This window comes from Pelobates fuscus, chromosome 6 (assembly GCF_036172605.1).
Source record: "Pelobates fuscus isolate aPelFus1 chromosome 6, aPelFus1.pri, whole genome shotgun sequence".
Lineage (NCBI taxonomy): Eukaryota > Metazoa > Chordata > Amphibia > Anura > Pelobatidae > Pelobates > Pelobates fuscus.
Genome location: NC_086322.1, coordinates 79558231 through 79573724, shown reverse-complemented (window position 1 = coordinate 79573724; position 15494 = coordinate 79558231). Strand labels below are relative to the sequence as shown.

The 15494-nt window shown below is 41.4% G+C and overlaps 1 protein-coding gene across 5 annotated transcripts in view; it reads right to left on the bottom strand.

Moving 5' to 3' along the window:
- Window positions 1-15494, bottom strand: part of TBC1D1 (TBC1 domain family member 1) — a 185730-nt gene that overhangs the window by 76871 nt on the left and 93365 nt on the right. For all 5 annotated transcript variants that reach the window (XM_063457864.1, XM_063457865.1, XM_063457866.1 and 2 more), the window contains 5 exons: window positions 13529-14047; window positions 12395-12484; window positions 8469-8573; window positions 5733-5865; window positions 4869-4960 (listed from right to left, as the gene is read on the bottom strand). In XM_063457864.1, coding sequence (XP_063313934.1) covers window positions 4869-4960; window positions 5733-5865; window positions 8469-8573; window positions 12395-12484; window positions 13529-14047 — 939 coding nt within the window. The remainder of the gene's footprint in view (window positions 1-4868; window positions 4961-5732; window positions 5866-8468; window positions 8574-12394; window positions 12485-13528; window positions 14048-15494) is intronic.

Here is a 15494-nt window from a genome sequence, read left to right as displayed (position 1 = left end):
GCCGGGGGAGCCACCAAAGGGGTCAGGAGCGGCCGGCACAGGTACGCCCTACGGGCACTCGCAACCCACGAGCCACGACCACCAGCAGACAGGGCCCACCCGGGCCGAGGGCCAACAAGGGAAAACACCCCACGCTCAGACCACCACGACGGAAAGCCCCCCGCCATGTGAGGCGCAAGCACACCGGGGGCCTCCGGCGCACCCCTTGCGGGAAAAACTCTGACTCAGACAAGAGCCCCCGAGTCTGTGGCCACTTAAAGTGGACCCCTCGCAGAGCCTGGGGCGGGAGAGCCACCATGAAGCATGCCGAACCAGCCCCCCCTGAGGCATACACCTACCTCTTCCCGAGCACAGGGGTGGGATGAACACCCCAAGTTCAGGACTGATACACCGCTGCCAGTCATAAGCAAGACCCACCGCCATAAACATACCAGCTTCCTGACCTGCTCCTCTAACCGTCGGACAACACCTCAGAGCCAGCGGAAAACAGAGGTTCCTCCTACTGAGGATCCAGCTTATGTGACTTTGTGCTTGCCCAGTACATTAATTTAGCTCAAAAGAGACTCTTTTTTTGCAGGCACCTTTCTTTTTATGTACCTAGTTGCACATGAAGGGCTACCTGTGAAGGGACGTTCGAGGGCTCAAACACAACTGTATGTACAAAAAGCTACACTGCACTAGCCTAATTACTTGACTAGCAATGACTACATGCGTTAACTGACACACTACTACATGCATGGCTTAAACATTGTTTATCTATTATTAATATTTGTTAATTATACAGTCAGTTCTACATTGAACCATAGACACATACCCAGTAAAGCAACTGTTTAAGCACATTCTAAACTCTGACGTTTGACCTAATCTGTGCATGAACAACTCGAACCTGAGGCTGCTATACAGGACTGTATAGCGCTCACTACTCTATACAATGAATAATGTGTAGCCCTAACATGTTACTGAGCTGGGCCCCAGGGTATAGCACACTGTCTGATCCATTAACATACCCAGTAGGTAGGCATGTCTTGTATTTGCGCAGTAACCTATCGTAACCTATCTCCCTTAAAAAATTGTGCTGTTTTACATATGCCATGATGATGTCTTTCTCTACTGTCATTATTGTTTTTGCCCATGCTGTCGTGGCTGTGCAAGCTCTTTTGTTATAACATGCACAACAAAAAAAAATAAAAAAATAAAAAAAAATAGAAATTTACATTTTTTTTTAAATAAATAAAAAAGGCCTCATCCCTAATATTATTATCCTTGTACTTAAATCATTATAGCTCATTGTAGTAGCTATGGTGCCAAGAGTACCCATGTCATTGTTGCAAAGCATAAAACTGTCTAGACAACTAAATGTAGAACGGTGCCACGACACTCCTAGTACCATAACTACAACATCATACTATAGTGGTTATGGTAATTTAAGTGTTCTTTTAATTACATTTCAAAAGCAGGTTTTTCTTTAAGTTAACCAGTACCTTGCAGTCAAAGCAAAACAAATGTAAAAAAGTGTCAGAGAGATGGATTAACTTAGCGCAGTACAGAAAAGGCACCTATGTATTAAGGGTGGAGTAATAGTATTAGAAATATTAATGTTAAGCACATGCAGAAAACCAATGCATACATAAAAAAAGTGCATGTGACCTTTATTAAACATAACCCGTTTTGAACGTGTGATATACACCAGGCAGCCTCTAAAGGGAGATATTTTACAAGAGCCGACGTGTCTTCTTAAATGGAAATATCACTGATTAACATAACTCTACAGAGGGGATGTCACATGCTGAGCAAAACAAAAGGAATCCAAGTGGCTCATCCAGTTAGTGAATCAGCAATGGTAACCTGGGATAGGCAGAGTATGCCATGTTAACAGGATGCAGGGATAAGCAGCTTAACCCAATGAGTGCCAAAGGAGATCAGAAAAGGAGATTTCATTTTACAGTAAAGTTTTTACATTATGAGGTTATAAAGTTGAAGATATGTTCAGGATCTTAAATGAAGGCTGGAGAAAGACAGTCAATGATATTGTCCAGTGTGTGTTGTTGAGAAGTCAAAATAAAAAGGTTACAAATTTAAGGCAAACAAAAACATAGCCGGCTTTTGTATGCTTCCAATTTTCCTATTTCTTGGTTATCAATTCACTGCTTGGTGTATAAACCAGTATGAATTCACAACATTTAACAGTGAATGATCTTGTGTGTATGGTTTTGTAATAAATTTTATTTTAAATTAACAAAACTGGGTTGTTGGTTTTTTTGGGGGGGGGGGGGGGGGGGGGCAGGACATCAAATAGAATAACAAAATAATAGGAGTCACAAAAAAAAAAAAGAAAAAGAAAAAAGGCAGGTTTATAAGAATGAGCGAGAAAAAAAATGGGTGAGAAAGGAGTTGAGAAATGAAACTGTAGCAAAGGTAAAAGCCCAAATAATCAAATTGCAGCATTCCAACTGGTTGCACAGGACCCTTATATAAAAAAAAAAATGTATTTTAACCCCTTAATGACACATGACATGTGTGACATGTCATGATTCCCTTTTATTCCCAAAGTTTGGTCCTTAAGGGGTTAAACAAATCCTCATAATGTAATTACCGTTGGGGATGTCCGTGTTTAAAAACATGTCTTTAGGGTGCAGCTGTCAACTTAAAATTAAAAGCGATACCTGCTCAGTGGTGATGTCACCAGGAACGAAATCTAGATTCTTCAAGAAGTATAAACACAAGTACCTAAGAAACTAGATTTTCCTCTTCGTTTTCCGGCTGCTTGTTACAATGTTGCTCATTATAATTTGTAAAATGAAAGTGGTAACTGAACTCAGGACTTTGGATCTGAAGATCTGCGTAGATAACCCATAATGAGCTGTATGAATTGCTAACTGCACCTTACAGATAGTGAAAAGGGCACAGTCTAGAGCTGCAACATCACAGGGAGATTATATATATATCAAAACTGTAATTGTCACAAATGTGACCGGTCTTTTAAATTAATCAATCCACTCTTTAAAATGTGCTTTCCAAATTTAACAGCTTTCCTTTAATTACCAAAGACACGGTTTTAGTCGGAGTATATGCAATTCTTACAGATGGATCTGTGTCTGCACTTGTTTTGCTTTGGACTGAAATAAGGAAGTAGTTTTACCATAAATCATATGTCCTATGAATTTTTTGTTTATTTTAATCCCATGTGAATACATGCAAAACCTCCTCCTTGATTCCTGCATGGGTCTGGATAAAAATTTTTTATAAAAATTCTAGATATACATCAGGGACACTGTACACCGTACGAGCCATATTATTGGGTGGGGTTAGGAAACCTTTGGTACTTCAGAATTTGTGGACTACAACTCACTTAATGCTTTGCCAGCATTATAGCTTTAAGAGCATTATAGAAGATGCAGTGCCAAAGGTTGCCTACCCATGTAGAGGAGGTTATATTTATCTGGGATTATAGAGTGTGTGTTATGTTTATAGATTGTGTTTTATGTGTGTAACCACATCCAAAAGGCACACTATACACACAAAGCACTTCAGCAAGATCCACTCAATTGCACTATATAGTAAATATACCACTAATGAAAAAATATATGCATTTTTCCATTAGGGGTATATCTAAACAGCTGAGAAAGCTGAATATCTCTGGTCTACAGACCTTGCAACCCCCAACAACTCCCCTTCTAACCCAGCATATACTTTAAGTCTTTACTAGGTAATATTCCAATCAGAGGCTTCCCATTGAGAAGATTCTGTGCTGGAGTGTAGACCATAAGCACTGATCAAAGCTTTCCACCGATTCTCAATGAGCTGTAATACAGAGACAGCAAGGGAGGTATTCCTGCCCCTAATTATAAAAGGGATGGTTTCTATTAAAATCTGCACTTTTATAAAGTGTCACAAATGTGTCGGACTCCAGACATAGCAATCTGAAGTGCTTCCGGTGTGTGGAGTGTTCCTAGAATTGAAACTGAATTTCTAACTTAAAGGAACACTATAGTCACCTGAACAGCTTTAGCTTAATGAAGCAGTTTTGGTGTATATAACATGCCCCTGCAGCCTCACTGCTCAGTCCTCTGCCATTTAGGAGTTAAATCCCTTTGTTTATGAACCCTAGTCACACCTCCCTGCATGTGACTTGCACAGCCTTCCATAAACACTTCCTGTAAAGAGAGCCCTATTTAGGCTTTATTTATTGCAAGTTCTGTTTAATTAAGATTCTCTTATCCCCTGCTATGTTAATAGCTTGCTAGACCCTGCAAGAGCCCCCTGTATGTGATTAAAGTTCAATTTAGAGACTGAGATACAATTATTTAAGGTAAATTAAATCTGTTTGAAATGGAAACCAGTTTTTTTTTTCATGCAGGCTCTGTCAATCATAGCCAGGGGAGGTGTGGCTAGGGCTGCATAAACAGAAACAAAGTTATTTAACTCCTAAATGACAGTGAATTGAGCAGTGAAATTGCAGGGGAATGATCTATACACTAAAACTGCATTATTTAGCTAAAGTAATTTAGGTGACTATAGTGTTCCTTTAAAGGGTTGCCTGATGTGCCCCATATCCATTATACTGCCCTCCTACTGTTGTATGTTGTCACTGGCTACCAATCACTGTCCTCCTGATGTGGACATACAAGAGTTTAGGAAATTCTGATTAGCTAAATTCACCCTGCAGACAGCAGGAAAGTCGTTTTAATTTAAGTTTTTAAAAAGGACAGATGCCTACACAAATTGCAAACTGGAAAAGGAAGATAAAAACAAATTCAGATTTGCATTCAACATCAAATGCTAATCTCTGCAGATCCCACTTATACTACATATCACCAGCTGAAGGACCATCCATGGCCTACACATACAGGTCATAGTCATTGGCTCACCTGCATTTCCAAAAACACAGACGCCTGCTCCTGGGTGTTTAGTGTTGTAAGGTGCTTTTGCAATTCAAGTTTTGCTTTTATTGGAGGAAGACCTGTCAGAAACATAGCAGATGTTAAAAGATTATCTCTAGTTTGATTATATATACGCTCGGAAACATTTGCCAAGTCAGCCTACGCATTTCACTTACAAAGACATTAGTAGCATCTGGTACGAATACGATGACTAGGAGTCCATATTTAACCCCTTAAGGACACATGACGTGTGTGACACGTCATGATTCCCTTTTATTCCAGAAGTTTGGTCCTTAAGGGGTTAAATAACTAGAATATCCATAAAAAATTATATTATTAATAATATTATTTAATGAGAACAGGAACATTGCAATTAGTTCTAAAATCGTCACACTCAGGAGTTACTTGGAAACTAACAGAATTGTATTCATTTCATCAACAATGGCAGGAATAAAGGCCTGAGTTTACCCTTCCAGGAACCCAACATGTAGTGTGAATGGGTAACAAATATGCAGATACTAAGGCAATAGTGGATGAGGGAAAGGTCATGTTATTTGTAATGGTTTATAAAAGGCCTTAAGGACATGTGTGACATGTCATGATTCCCTTTTATTCCAGAAGTTTGGTCCTTAAGGGGTTAAATCAACGTATTGTGCAAATGTATAACAAACTTTTGAGCTCACACAAAAAAGAAATAAATACATCCAGGATTTATTGCATACACCACAACACTTTGTCAGAATCTGGACACGGATGTTGACTAATGCTCATATTAAACCCCTTAGGGAGCACTGCCGGTACCAGTGATCACTTGATAAATGAGTGGAGGTCAGTGGAATAGTCTTTCAATACCTTCTATTTTCTCACAGAGTTTGTGCATGCACTGCATGGGGCAACCTTCACAAAACTGGCTGAGGGCTTTGGAGTTCTGCTGCACAGCAGCTACGCTGAAGGCCTGCTTCAGAGTTAACATGATCTCGTCCACCTAGAGACAGAAAGGTACAAAATCAGCTCAAAAACACACAAATCATTATTATTTACTAAAGTGCGAATTTAAAGAGAGGAAGTCAAACTCTATTCCAAATCTAAAAATCTCAAAATAGTTGACAAAGAAAAATCTTAACCAGCTATGCTTTCAGCAACTCTGGCCTTGAATTTCAAATTCACTATTAATTCCCACTTTAGTAAATAACCCTGTCTATCTCCCAATTGCAACCCCCCCATTAACTACCAATTTGCCTGTTTTGGTGTTAAATTTTTTTTTTAAAATATTTTAAATGTACACCTCTGCCCCCTTCTCCGCCTCTCAATCCTTTGAGTGAGTTCTGCTGCCATGCTTTCCCAGAGCATTGCACAGCCAGGCTGCTATTACAGCATTCTATGCATCTCCTTTCTTTTGAATCCGGTGAGAAGTGAAGGAGGCTGTGAGAGCTACCTGGCTGTGCACGGTTCTGTGGAAGTGCTGCCATAGGGCAGATGAGTGTGATCTTGGGTCAGATAATGGAAAATTCCAACCCAAGATTACTCAACATCTTGGCAAGCAGGAAAGAGGGGAAAACGGGTCAGAAAATAATATATATATAAAATAGTCGAATATATAAAAATATATTGAGAGAGAGAGAGAGAGAGAGAGAGAGAGAATTCAAGAAAAAAAAGAAAAAGACAAAAAGAATCTGAAAAATTTAAGTAAGCACATCAAGATACACACAATAACAGCTTGACATAAACACATAAGTGTCTAATGGACTGTAAAGTCCAAAAGGCACATAAAAGGTCCCTTAAAGTAGTCAAAAGAAATAATAAAAACACAATTTTATTAGATATTTTTTTAGACTATCAAAGAAAAAGATAAAGAAACCAAACTAAATGAACATCCTGCTTGTATACATCTGAATAACGGTACAGCCGGAACAGTGGCAAGCTAGAGCAAACAAACACCTTGTAACAACTACGTAGAAACTTACTTGTAATGGAATAAAGAGCATGCAAAAAAAAAAAAAAAAAAAAGGGGGTTGAGCCTCTTGACTAGCTAGACATAGCTGAATGAGCCTGTAAGTCAAGCTTGTCAAACTCGCGGCCCACAATGAATATCTTTGCGACCCAGCGACTGGCGAGTTTGACATGCTAACTAAGGCAGAGTAGACACTTGCTCTCCTTACATTGCAGATGCCTACTCTGCTGAGGAGGACAGGTCATTGGCGGCAGCGAGGGAGCTCAGTCTGTTCTTCCTGCTCCTCCATGCTCCCTCACGCATCCTCTGTAGTGATGCCGGGTGCCGGAGTATGATGTCATTCCGGCACCACTAAACTGCGCACGTGAGTGAGCGCTGAGGAGCAGGTAGGTGACCTCCCGAGAGAAGATCCCCACTGGACCCCAGGGAGAGGCCCCAAAACAGCTCCCAAAAGGTAGGAAACAATAAATAAAATGATGTGAGTGTGTGCAAGAATGTGTAAATGTGTGGGTCTGTCATAGAGTACGTGAGTGGTTGTGTGAGTGTGTGTGAGTCAGTGAGTGTGTGTGTGTGTGTCTGTGAGTGAGAGTGTTGGTCAGTATTGCGATGGCTGCGGCTGGGCCCTGGAGGTGCACGGAGGCACATAATGCCACAACACATTCCGACATGACGTCAACGTGCGCCACCTTCACAGAGTTTCAAGGAGTAGCAGGAGGATACGCTTTGGCACAGGGTGCAGAAGGCACCAATGGGGGTATACCAGGGGCTGGACTCCGGAGTCGCATACTGGCAGTAGCAATGTGAGTGGAGTCTGCTTGTTGGCTAATATTGTTTTGTTTTTTTAAAACCAGGGCTGGGGTTTAGTAGAGGGGGTGCTGGGATTTAGTATAGAGGGGGGACTGGGGTTAAGCAGAGGGGGGTGCTGTTTTTTTTTTTGTTTTTGATACTGTACTTTTCAAAACAAACCTATGAAATTTTTTTTTTTTCCTTTTTTTTTTTTAAATGTTTGCGGCCCACGTAAACCTTGTTTATTTGGCCCACGCAAGCCTTTGAATTTGACATGCTTGCTGTAAGTAAACTTGTCCATACTCTAGTCCTGACTGCCTAAAGATTGCTAAACGACACTACTGCTGGCCTTATAGGTCTCTAGTCTCAGACCGCCTGAAATTCTAAAATTGTAGCAATCCTATAACCCTTCCATTCCACTCCACCCCCCTTTAGCTGAAATCCCTTAAATCAAACGTGCATATCAAGTGGTTGTGCAAGGTTGCGAAGATAAGAAATTGCCCGACGCATGTTTTCGTGTTACTGATGCGCCTTTGTCTGGTGCACTGTCAGGGCAAAGCCGTCTCCTGTCTGTGTCCTTCTACACAATTTCTTAGAGCTGCAGTGATTTACAAAAATCTCATCCTATTTGACCACCTCTCAGGGACAGGAGGAAGCTATACTACTACCACCACTGCCAATCCATTTGTTTTGCTCAGCACAGTACGACATACCCTATTTCACCTTGCACCTTGGGTGAGACACTTTCTGGTTCATTTAGAGTTTAGTGCAGATAATGTGGTACCTAGTGGATGTGCATTGATGAAAAAAAAAATAAAAAAAAATAAAGGAGTTTCTCTTTTCGAGCTTACCAGTGCTTCATTAGTACATTGAAATACATAGCAAACAAAATGGCAGCCTCCATTCTGTAAAGGTTCTCTGCAGATAAAACCAAAGTGATCCACATGCTGGATTCCCTGAGAAAAATGAAAAGAAGTCATTACTCTTAGCGTGATTATAGGCATTAAAGACATAACATTTTATAACTGGCCTCTGCAACCAAATAAGATCTGTATATAAAAAGAAATAAAAAAAACAAACATTAGGCCTGTACTAATTAAAGTGCCATTTTTGGGGGGCGGAGTCTGACCGCCATGCCAAGCGGACGCACGGGGTCTGAGCTTCTGGCGGGTGAGAGAAACAGAGGGCACTAGTGGCGACTATACAGCCCAAATACACCCCAAAGTGTGATACCCACGTTGGGGGCGCACTGAGGTCTCAGGGGATACCCTTTGGGAGCCTGTCGGGGCATACTAAGCGACGGACAACCCGAGGCCTGCAGGAGCGGGAGCCGGAGAGAGGCGGCCGCTCCATCCGACACCGCATACACCAGCAACCACAGCTAACCTCCTAACCCCCCCCCCCCCCCTGGACCGGTGGGGGTCATCCCGGTCCCCGCACGACAAGCGGACGAACGCTGACAGCGAGCGAGCTGAACCACATAAATAAATGGAAGAAGCGAGGGGCAGTCGGAGCGCGTCCAAGATGGCCGCCCGACAACAGCCACTGAGAGAGACCAAGTGCAGCGGTCAGAAGCCTACCTCCCTAGAGGCCCTCGACCGACTCTGCTCGGCTTTCTATAAAATGATGAGCAGTCAAGGTATGCCCCACCGTCAAGCGGCCCAGACTGTAGCCTCGTGGATCCGCCCGACGACCCGCCGAAGCTACTATGATGTCCCACAGCAGATATTTCAGGCGGGCGTCAAACGGAGCAAACACGGACAAACACACAGGCGGGAAGCAGACCGCGCCAACCCGGGCAGAAGGGCACAAACTATAGGGAAGACCAACAAGCGACATCACTCACCTCCCGGTGGCCTGAAACGAGTAGCAGGTGGACCAACCCGACCAGCCCACAAAACACAGACAGCAGGGGAGAAAAAAGCCGTGCAGCTGCGACACCCTGCAGGCCTAAACGGTCAACTTACAGACCTCAACCGACCACCAACAGGCCGACTCTCAATCCGGCAGGAAGAACCTCCAGACCGACCAGAACGGGTCACGCAGAGACTAAACGCAGGAATCGGCTGAGTACAGATAAGGGGCCATCAAGCTGCATCTACCTGAGCATGGGACACAGAGTTTAGCGGCTGCTAACTCTATCTTACGAGACTCTTGAAAGCCAGCTGGATGATGCACTTAAAATAGTTATTATACTTATATGTTTTATCCGTAGCCCATAGACTGCATGTTAAGTCTAATTATGCGTAGAAAAGTACAGCTTTCAGTGTGTGCTATACTCTCAGATGCCTTGTTAATTTTACTTGCATTTTTTTTTTCTTCACTTTATTTACGTTAATGCACTCTTTACTGATATACCACCTAACAGTTAGGTTCCACAAGATATGTCTAATCCTTTAGGCAATCAGATCTGATAGATACACTTTTTTTCTTTTCAAAAAGAAAATGTGCGCTTATCCATAGAGCTTCAATTTACCTATCAGAGGTTTATATTGTACCAGCATAATTTAAACCACTTCAAGTTAAGTGACTGTTCCTACCTTATGTCCACTCTGACATACCCAACCTGCCAAGCATCACTTACTCTATTTTATCTATTACCACTATGCTACGAGCGGCTCACAACTTGTACCCTGGTATTTGTCTCTGGTTAACAGTCAGACTAAATAAGCATAACCCAAACTAATACAAGATTGTTCTATAACATTGTCAGACTTACTTTTATGTACCTCTAGTTTACTGAATTGACAATTTGCATGTCCTAACGGTTTTCTTGTTTATATAATGCCTTAAAACGAATAAGCTTGTGTCTTTAAGGAAAAAAAAAAAATGTGCACTGTTTCAATGCCATAACTATACGATAACTGTGATATGTTTAGACTTACAAACGCTGTTGTGGCGTGGTAAGCTGTCTTGTACCTTTCATGCACGCAAAAATAAAGAATTTAAAAAAAAAAAAAAAAAATAAAGTGCCATTTTTGTGTGTCCATTGAAATGGTGACTTGGTAAGGGTCAGTCAGTCACTGAGGTTGACCAATGTTTTATTCCATGTGAGCAAGTGGTTGCTTCACATGTTAAGTTCAACTCCCACCATCCTCAGCGAGAATCTCACGGATCATAATAAGAGTTGTAATCCAGATAGGAAAGGCAGATTATTGTATTAAATGTGAGGAGACTAATTCCCAGCGTCTTTCTTTTTTTTTTTGTTCCACTCTCACAGCTGCACCTAGAAAGGGAAGGAGGTAAAAAACGGATCTATATTTTTTTTCCTTTATTAGGGAGTTCTATTGCCTGAGAGGGCAGCAAACGTTTTCACACGGTGTGCATAGCCCACTGTCACGACAGTGAAAGGAACCACAGCAAGGTACAAGTTACAACCTAACAAAAAGGCACAGTAGGAATAAATAAAGAAGCGCATTACCAGACCTTGCAAAGGTCCAACACAATGGGCAAAAACAAATAAAATAAAAAAAATAAAAAAATAAAAAAAACTAGGTCAGGAACAAGCAAGGGTCTGGTACATTAGATATCACATTTAAAAACAACAGAACGCACATCGAATCTGAGTTAATAGAGGTTTAAATATGCCTTGGCTCACTGAGTCCGTTCGGCCTGTTGCGTTACACGATTTGTTGAACAGGACTTCAATAACGATATTTACAAAAAGGCACAAAGGCAACGTCTCACGCAAAGGTTATAGCGTGGCTAGAATGATAAATTAACACTGTTCTTAGAATTAAATTGGCCTGTGTTTGATGCAGTAAAGTTTGTTGGAGAAGATTCTGACTGACAAATGGGTCTAAATGAAAGGGAACGAGAGGCCTCTAATACGTAATGTTTCTAAAGTGACTAGTTTTCACACTGGAGTGTCAATACTGGCATTATGCCTTTTGGTACTTTTTTAAACTTTCATGCAGGTGTATCATTACTAGCAGTCGGCCTGACCTCCTCCCCAGTAACTTGACGACACACAGTTCTGGGAGTACAACTGAAGTTTATTCTGCCACACACAGCTTTTATACACTGGCCCCCAGTATGAGATTTTCATATCAAGAACACAGGGGTTTCTTCCCAAGAGCCTCTGTGTTTGGGAGATGATTGAGCTCAAATTAGGAAAACTCAATTATATCTCAAACACAGAAACTTCAATGCATATTTTACAATATTTCAAAAATACAAGAAAAGAATACAGGAAATCCACAAAAATCATATTCCCAAATAGCCCCAATCTGAGCGCACAACATATCCAAAAAGCGCAGAGATTGGTTTAGAAGAACGAAAGTTATGTTCGAATAAAGTTTTGACCAACCAGCCATGAGGTAATAGCCCAAAACAGTTCCACAGGATTGGGCTGGATGGCTGGTCGGCTTTCGGGGGTTCCTGTGAGAAAACGGATGAATGCTCCCTTTGGCTGCTTTGGAACGAATGCTCCCCCTGTTTGGTAGATCTAGTCTAGTTGGTCGGGAAGTGGGATGGGCAACGGTTCCATCTTTGCCCGGATTGCGGAGACGTGAGGCCAAAAACAAGTGTGTTGCCATAGCTTGTGCTATGGCAACACACAATACTAATCGAATATAAAATGTCACTTGGTAACAAGTTGGTAGTTTGGCTCTGGGCATGAAGATTAGCCATGAATAGCTAACCAAAATGTTTTTTCTATGAAACCGTGCATTCACATTTCTCTTCTCTTACTAAAAGGTCAGGAATAACCAGTCTTGAAAGTTACAGGACCAGTCTAAGTCAAAACATTTTGGAAGATGGACAGTGTCTTCCTTACCTGAGAACAAAAGGATATCTCCTTAAAGCTTTTCTCAATCACGATTCTCTTTGTATCGGGGCTGATCAGATAAACTTCTGACTGGCCAATCTACAAAATGCAAACAGTTATAATTAAAATCACATTACATTTTAAGATCATATAGAGAAAGGAAATGCAGAACTACCATCAGAGCATGATACTGTGTTCAGGGGTGCTTTGGGTTCTTTAACCATCCAGAAGATAGTGTGGCTGTAAAAGTGTGTGTATGTGCACACGCGTATGGAAGGGGATTGTCTAGCAGTCTGTTGTGAGTTGGCGGGTGCCTGAATACGTCATTGTTTTTGTTTAGGAATGCATACGTGCCTAGCAAAATGGTTTTGTAAGGGATCTTTAGATATTTTTTTTATGGCAGTTTTGTGGAAATGAAGTGTGTAAAATAAACTAATTAACAGTATGTGCATGTGTGTTACAATAAAGAAAACAAATCCATAAAAACCTGTTAGATTTCAAAAGTTTATATTAAAAGAACACTAAAGCATTAGGAATAGAAACCTGTATTCCTAATGTTTTAGTATCCTGTCCCTAATTAAAGAGCTACTACCCCTTTTTCCAATACATTTTAAGAAAAAGCTTTTTACTCAACTTTTTCAGCACCAAGACTGCCTCAGTGAAGCTCACCTCTCCAACTCCCACAAAGTCATGAAGGAGGTATGGCCTCCTCCAGAGTAGTCCTAGCCAATGCTCCTCAGAAGATTTGATGTGCATGCACGCACATCCACGCTTCTTTATAGGAAAGCATAGGGGCATCTGTGTCACGTGACCACAGGAAATCAGCCTCTAGAGATTGCTGCAAATGTTGGAATAACCAGACATCAAGTATGCAGGTTTGCTGAAACTTCCAGAGAATGTGTAAATTACAGTTCCATCTTATCAATAAAATGAAGATGGAGTGGTGCTTCAGCACTGTAAAGACCTTCAGTTTAAATTAAATAGAGTTCCAAAATGGTTTGTTATTGAACAGAGGGACAGCGACAGAGGACTCTAGGGAGCAAACGGTGCCCCTTCAACACTTTTTGTTCCCCTGGATGAGCGGAGTATTGCACAGCCACAGGACGCTGACAGAGTTAGGTTCACACATAATACAAGTCATACCGTGAATAGCATAGTCTGGTTCTCCTCCATATCTGTTGGCTGCACACAATTCCGACCATCTTCAGATTGCATTTGCACATCCAATGAAAGTTCATTTTCTTCAAAAGAACCAGGTAGACTGCACCTGCCATCTTTCCACTCCCTTTTAAAAGATGAATTAGTTTGTAATCCAGGCTGGGAGTGTGACTTGCGCATAGATTTGTTCTGGTCTAGATCATTGAATGTTGACTGGAAAACTGATCGTAGCTTGCCACTCAACGACTCTCCGATACTGGTTTCGGAGTTAGGCAAGAGCAGGTTGAGTCCTGTTTTTTTGGTACAGCTGACATCTTTGAACTTATCAATGCATTCGTCTATCAGGGCAGGGGGAGCTTTCTTGTGTGCCACAATCACACGGCCACAGAAGAGGACCTCAAACTTCTTGGAGAATGAATCATCTGCATCGTACAAATGAGACTGAATTGCTTCTTGGCGTGCCAATTTCCCAGCTTGTCTGATAGAACCAATTATCTCAGGCACCTGCAAAACAAAGAATACCAAGATAAATAAATAGTATGTACAAAGATCGGTAGCAGAAACTCATAAAAAAGTTTTAACATTTCTAGACTCAAGGTTTCCCTTCTTTCAGTAAACCATCCTTTGGACTGTAACACACTATTGAATATTTTTTTCTAATAATTTAGCAGAAGCCTCAGTGCTGGAGGAGCAAGAGTGTGCATGTACATGATTGGGTCCTTCCAATGCTTCTTATTTAGCGGTTATACTGCTAAATGAGAAGACACGCACAAGTTAGCACAATGCGCTTGCTGGTTCATGTAGCTCTGTGGAGCTAATGGAATAGGGGGACAACCTCTCCAGTTGAAAGCCAGTTCGGTATCTCTGCCCCATATTGCACATGGTCGATTGATCATGTTCCTGCACTTTTATCCACATGATTGTGTGTTCACATTTTGCACTTTATGTGCAATGTGTATTTTTACACGAGGTGTTCACGTTTTTGCATTTGCACATTTTATGTGCTTACATTTTGCACTTACCATGGGTGTGCTTTTTGAACTATTATACTGCCAAATAACAACTTTGTACTTTAAAATTAATTTTACAAGAGCTCAATTGCCAGTTTTAAAAAATGGTGTGTAGTACCACCAATATGTTCAGAAGGAAAATCCTAGCATATGATATTTTATATGTGAGTTTGTGTGATATCTATGCATTTTAATAAAAAATAAATAGATTATTGATGCAGGTTTTATGTAGCATTTGCAACATGAAAAAGGTTAATGGATGCACTCCTTAAAAGCATGAGGGATATCAAAATCTGGTAGAAATGTCTGGATAAGGCACGAATATCACATTCCCAAGAGCTGCTGTGATTACTCTAAGATATGCTGTAGTCCAGAAATCGATTTTGAATTTAGCCCGATACACAAAATTATGGGGAGGCTTATTTTAATTCTAGGACACAGAAAGTTCTATAATTTCTTCTACAAAAAGAAAAGGAAAATAAAAAATAATACTAATATAGTAATGTTGGCACCAGTGATTTTTTTTTGTAGGTATTACTTTAAGGCTGCAGACGTCTATCACTTCTTGCTTCACATTGTTTGCGAGGGGCATTTTCTAGAGACTAACAATTAAAGGACAACTATAGTGCCCTGAGGGTGTCCCCACCCCCAGGGACCCACTCCCGCCAGGTTGGATGAAGAGGAAGGGGTTAAAACACTCACCTTTCTCCAGTGCCGGGCTCCCTCGGCGCTGGGAACTCTCCTCCTCCTTCGGTTGAATGCGCATGCGCGGCAAGAGCCACGCGTGCATTCAGCCAGTCCATAGGAAAGCATTCTCAATGCTTTCCTATGGACGCTGGAGTCTTCTCACTGTGAAAATCACAGTGAGAAGCGCGGAAGCGCCTCTAGCGGCTGTCAATGAGACAGCCACTAGAGGCTGGATTAACCCTAAAGTAAACATA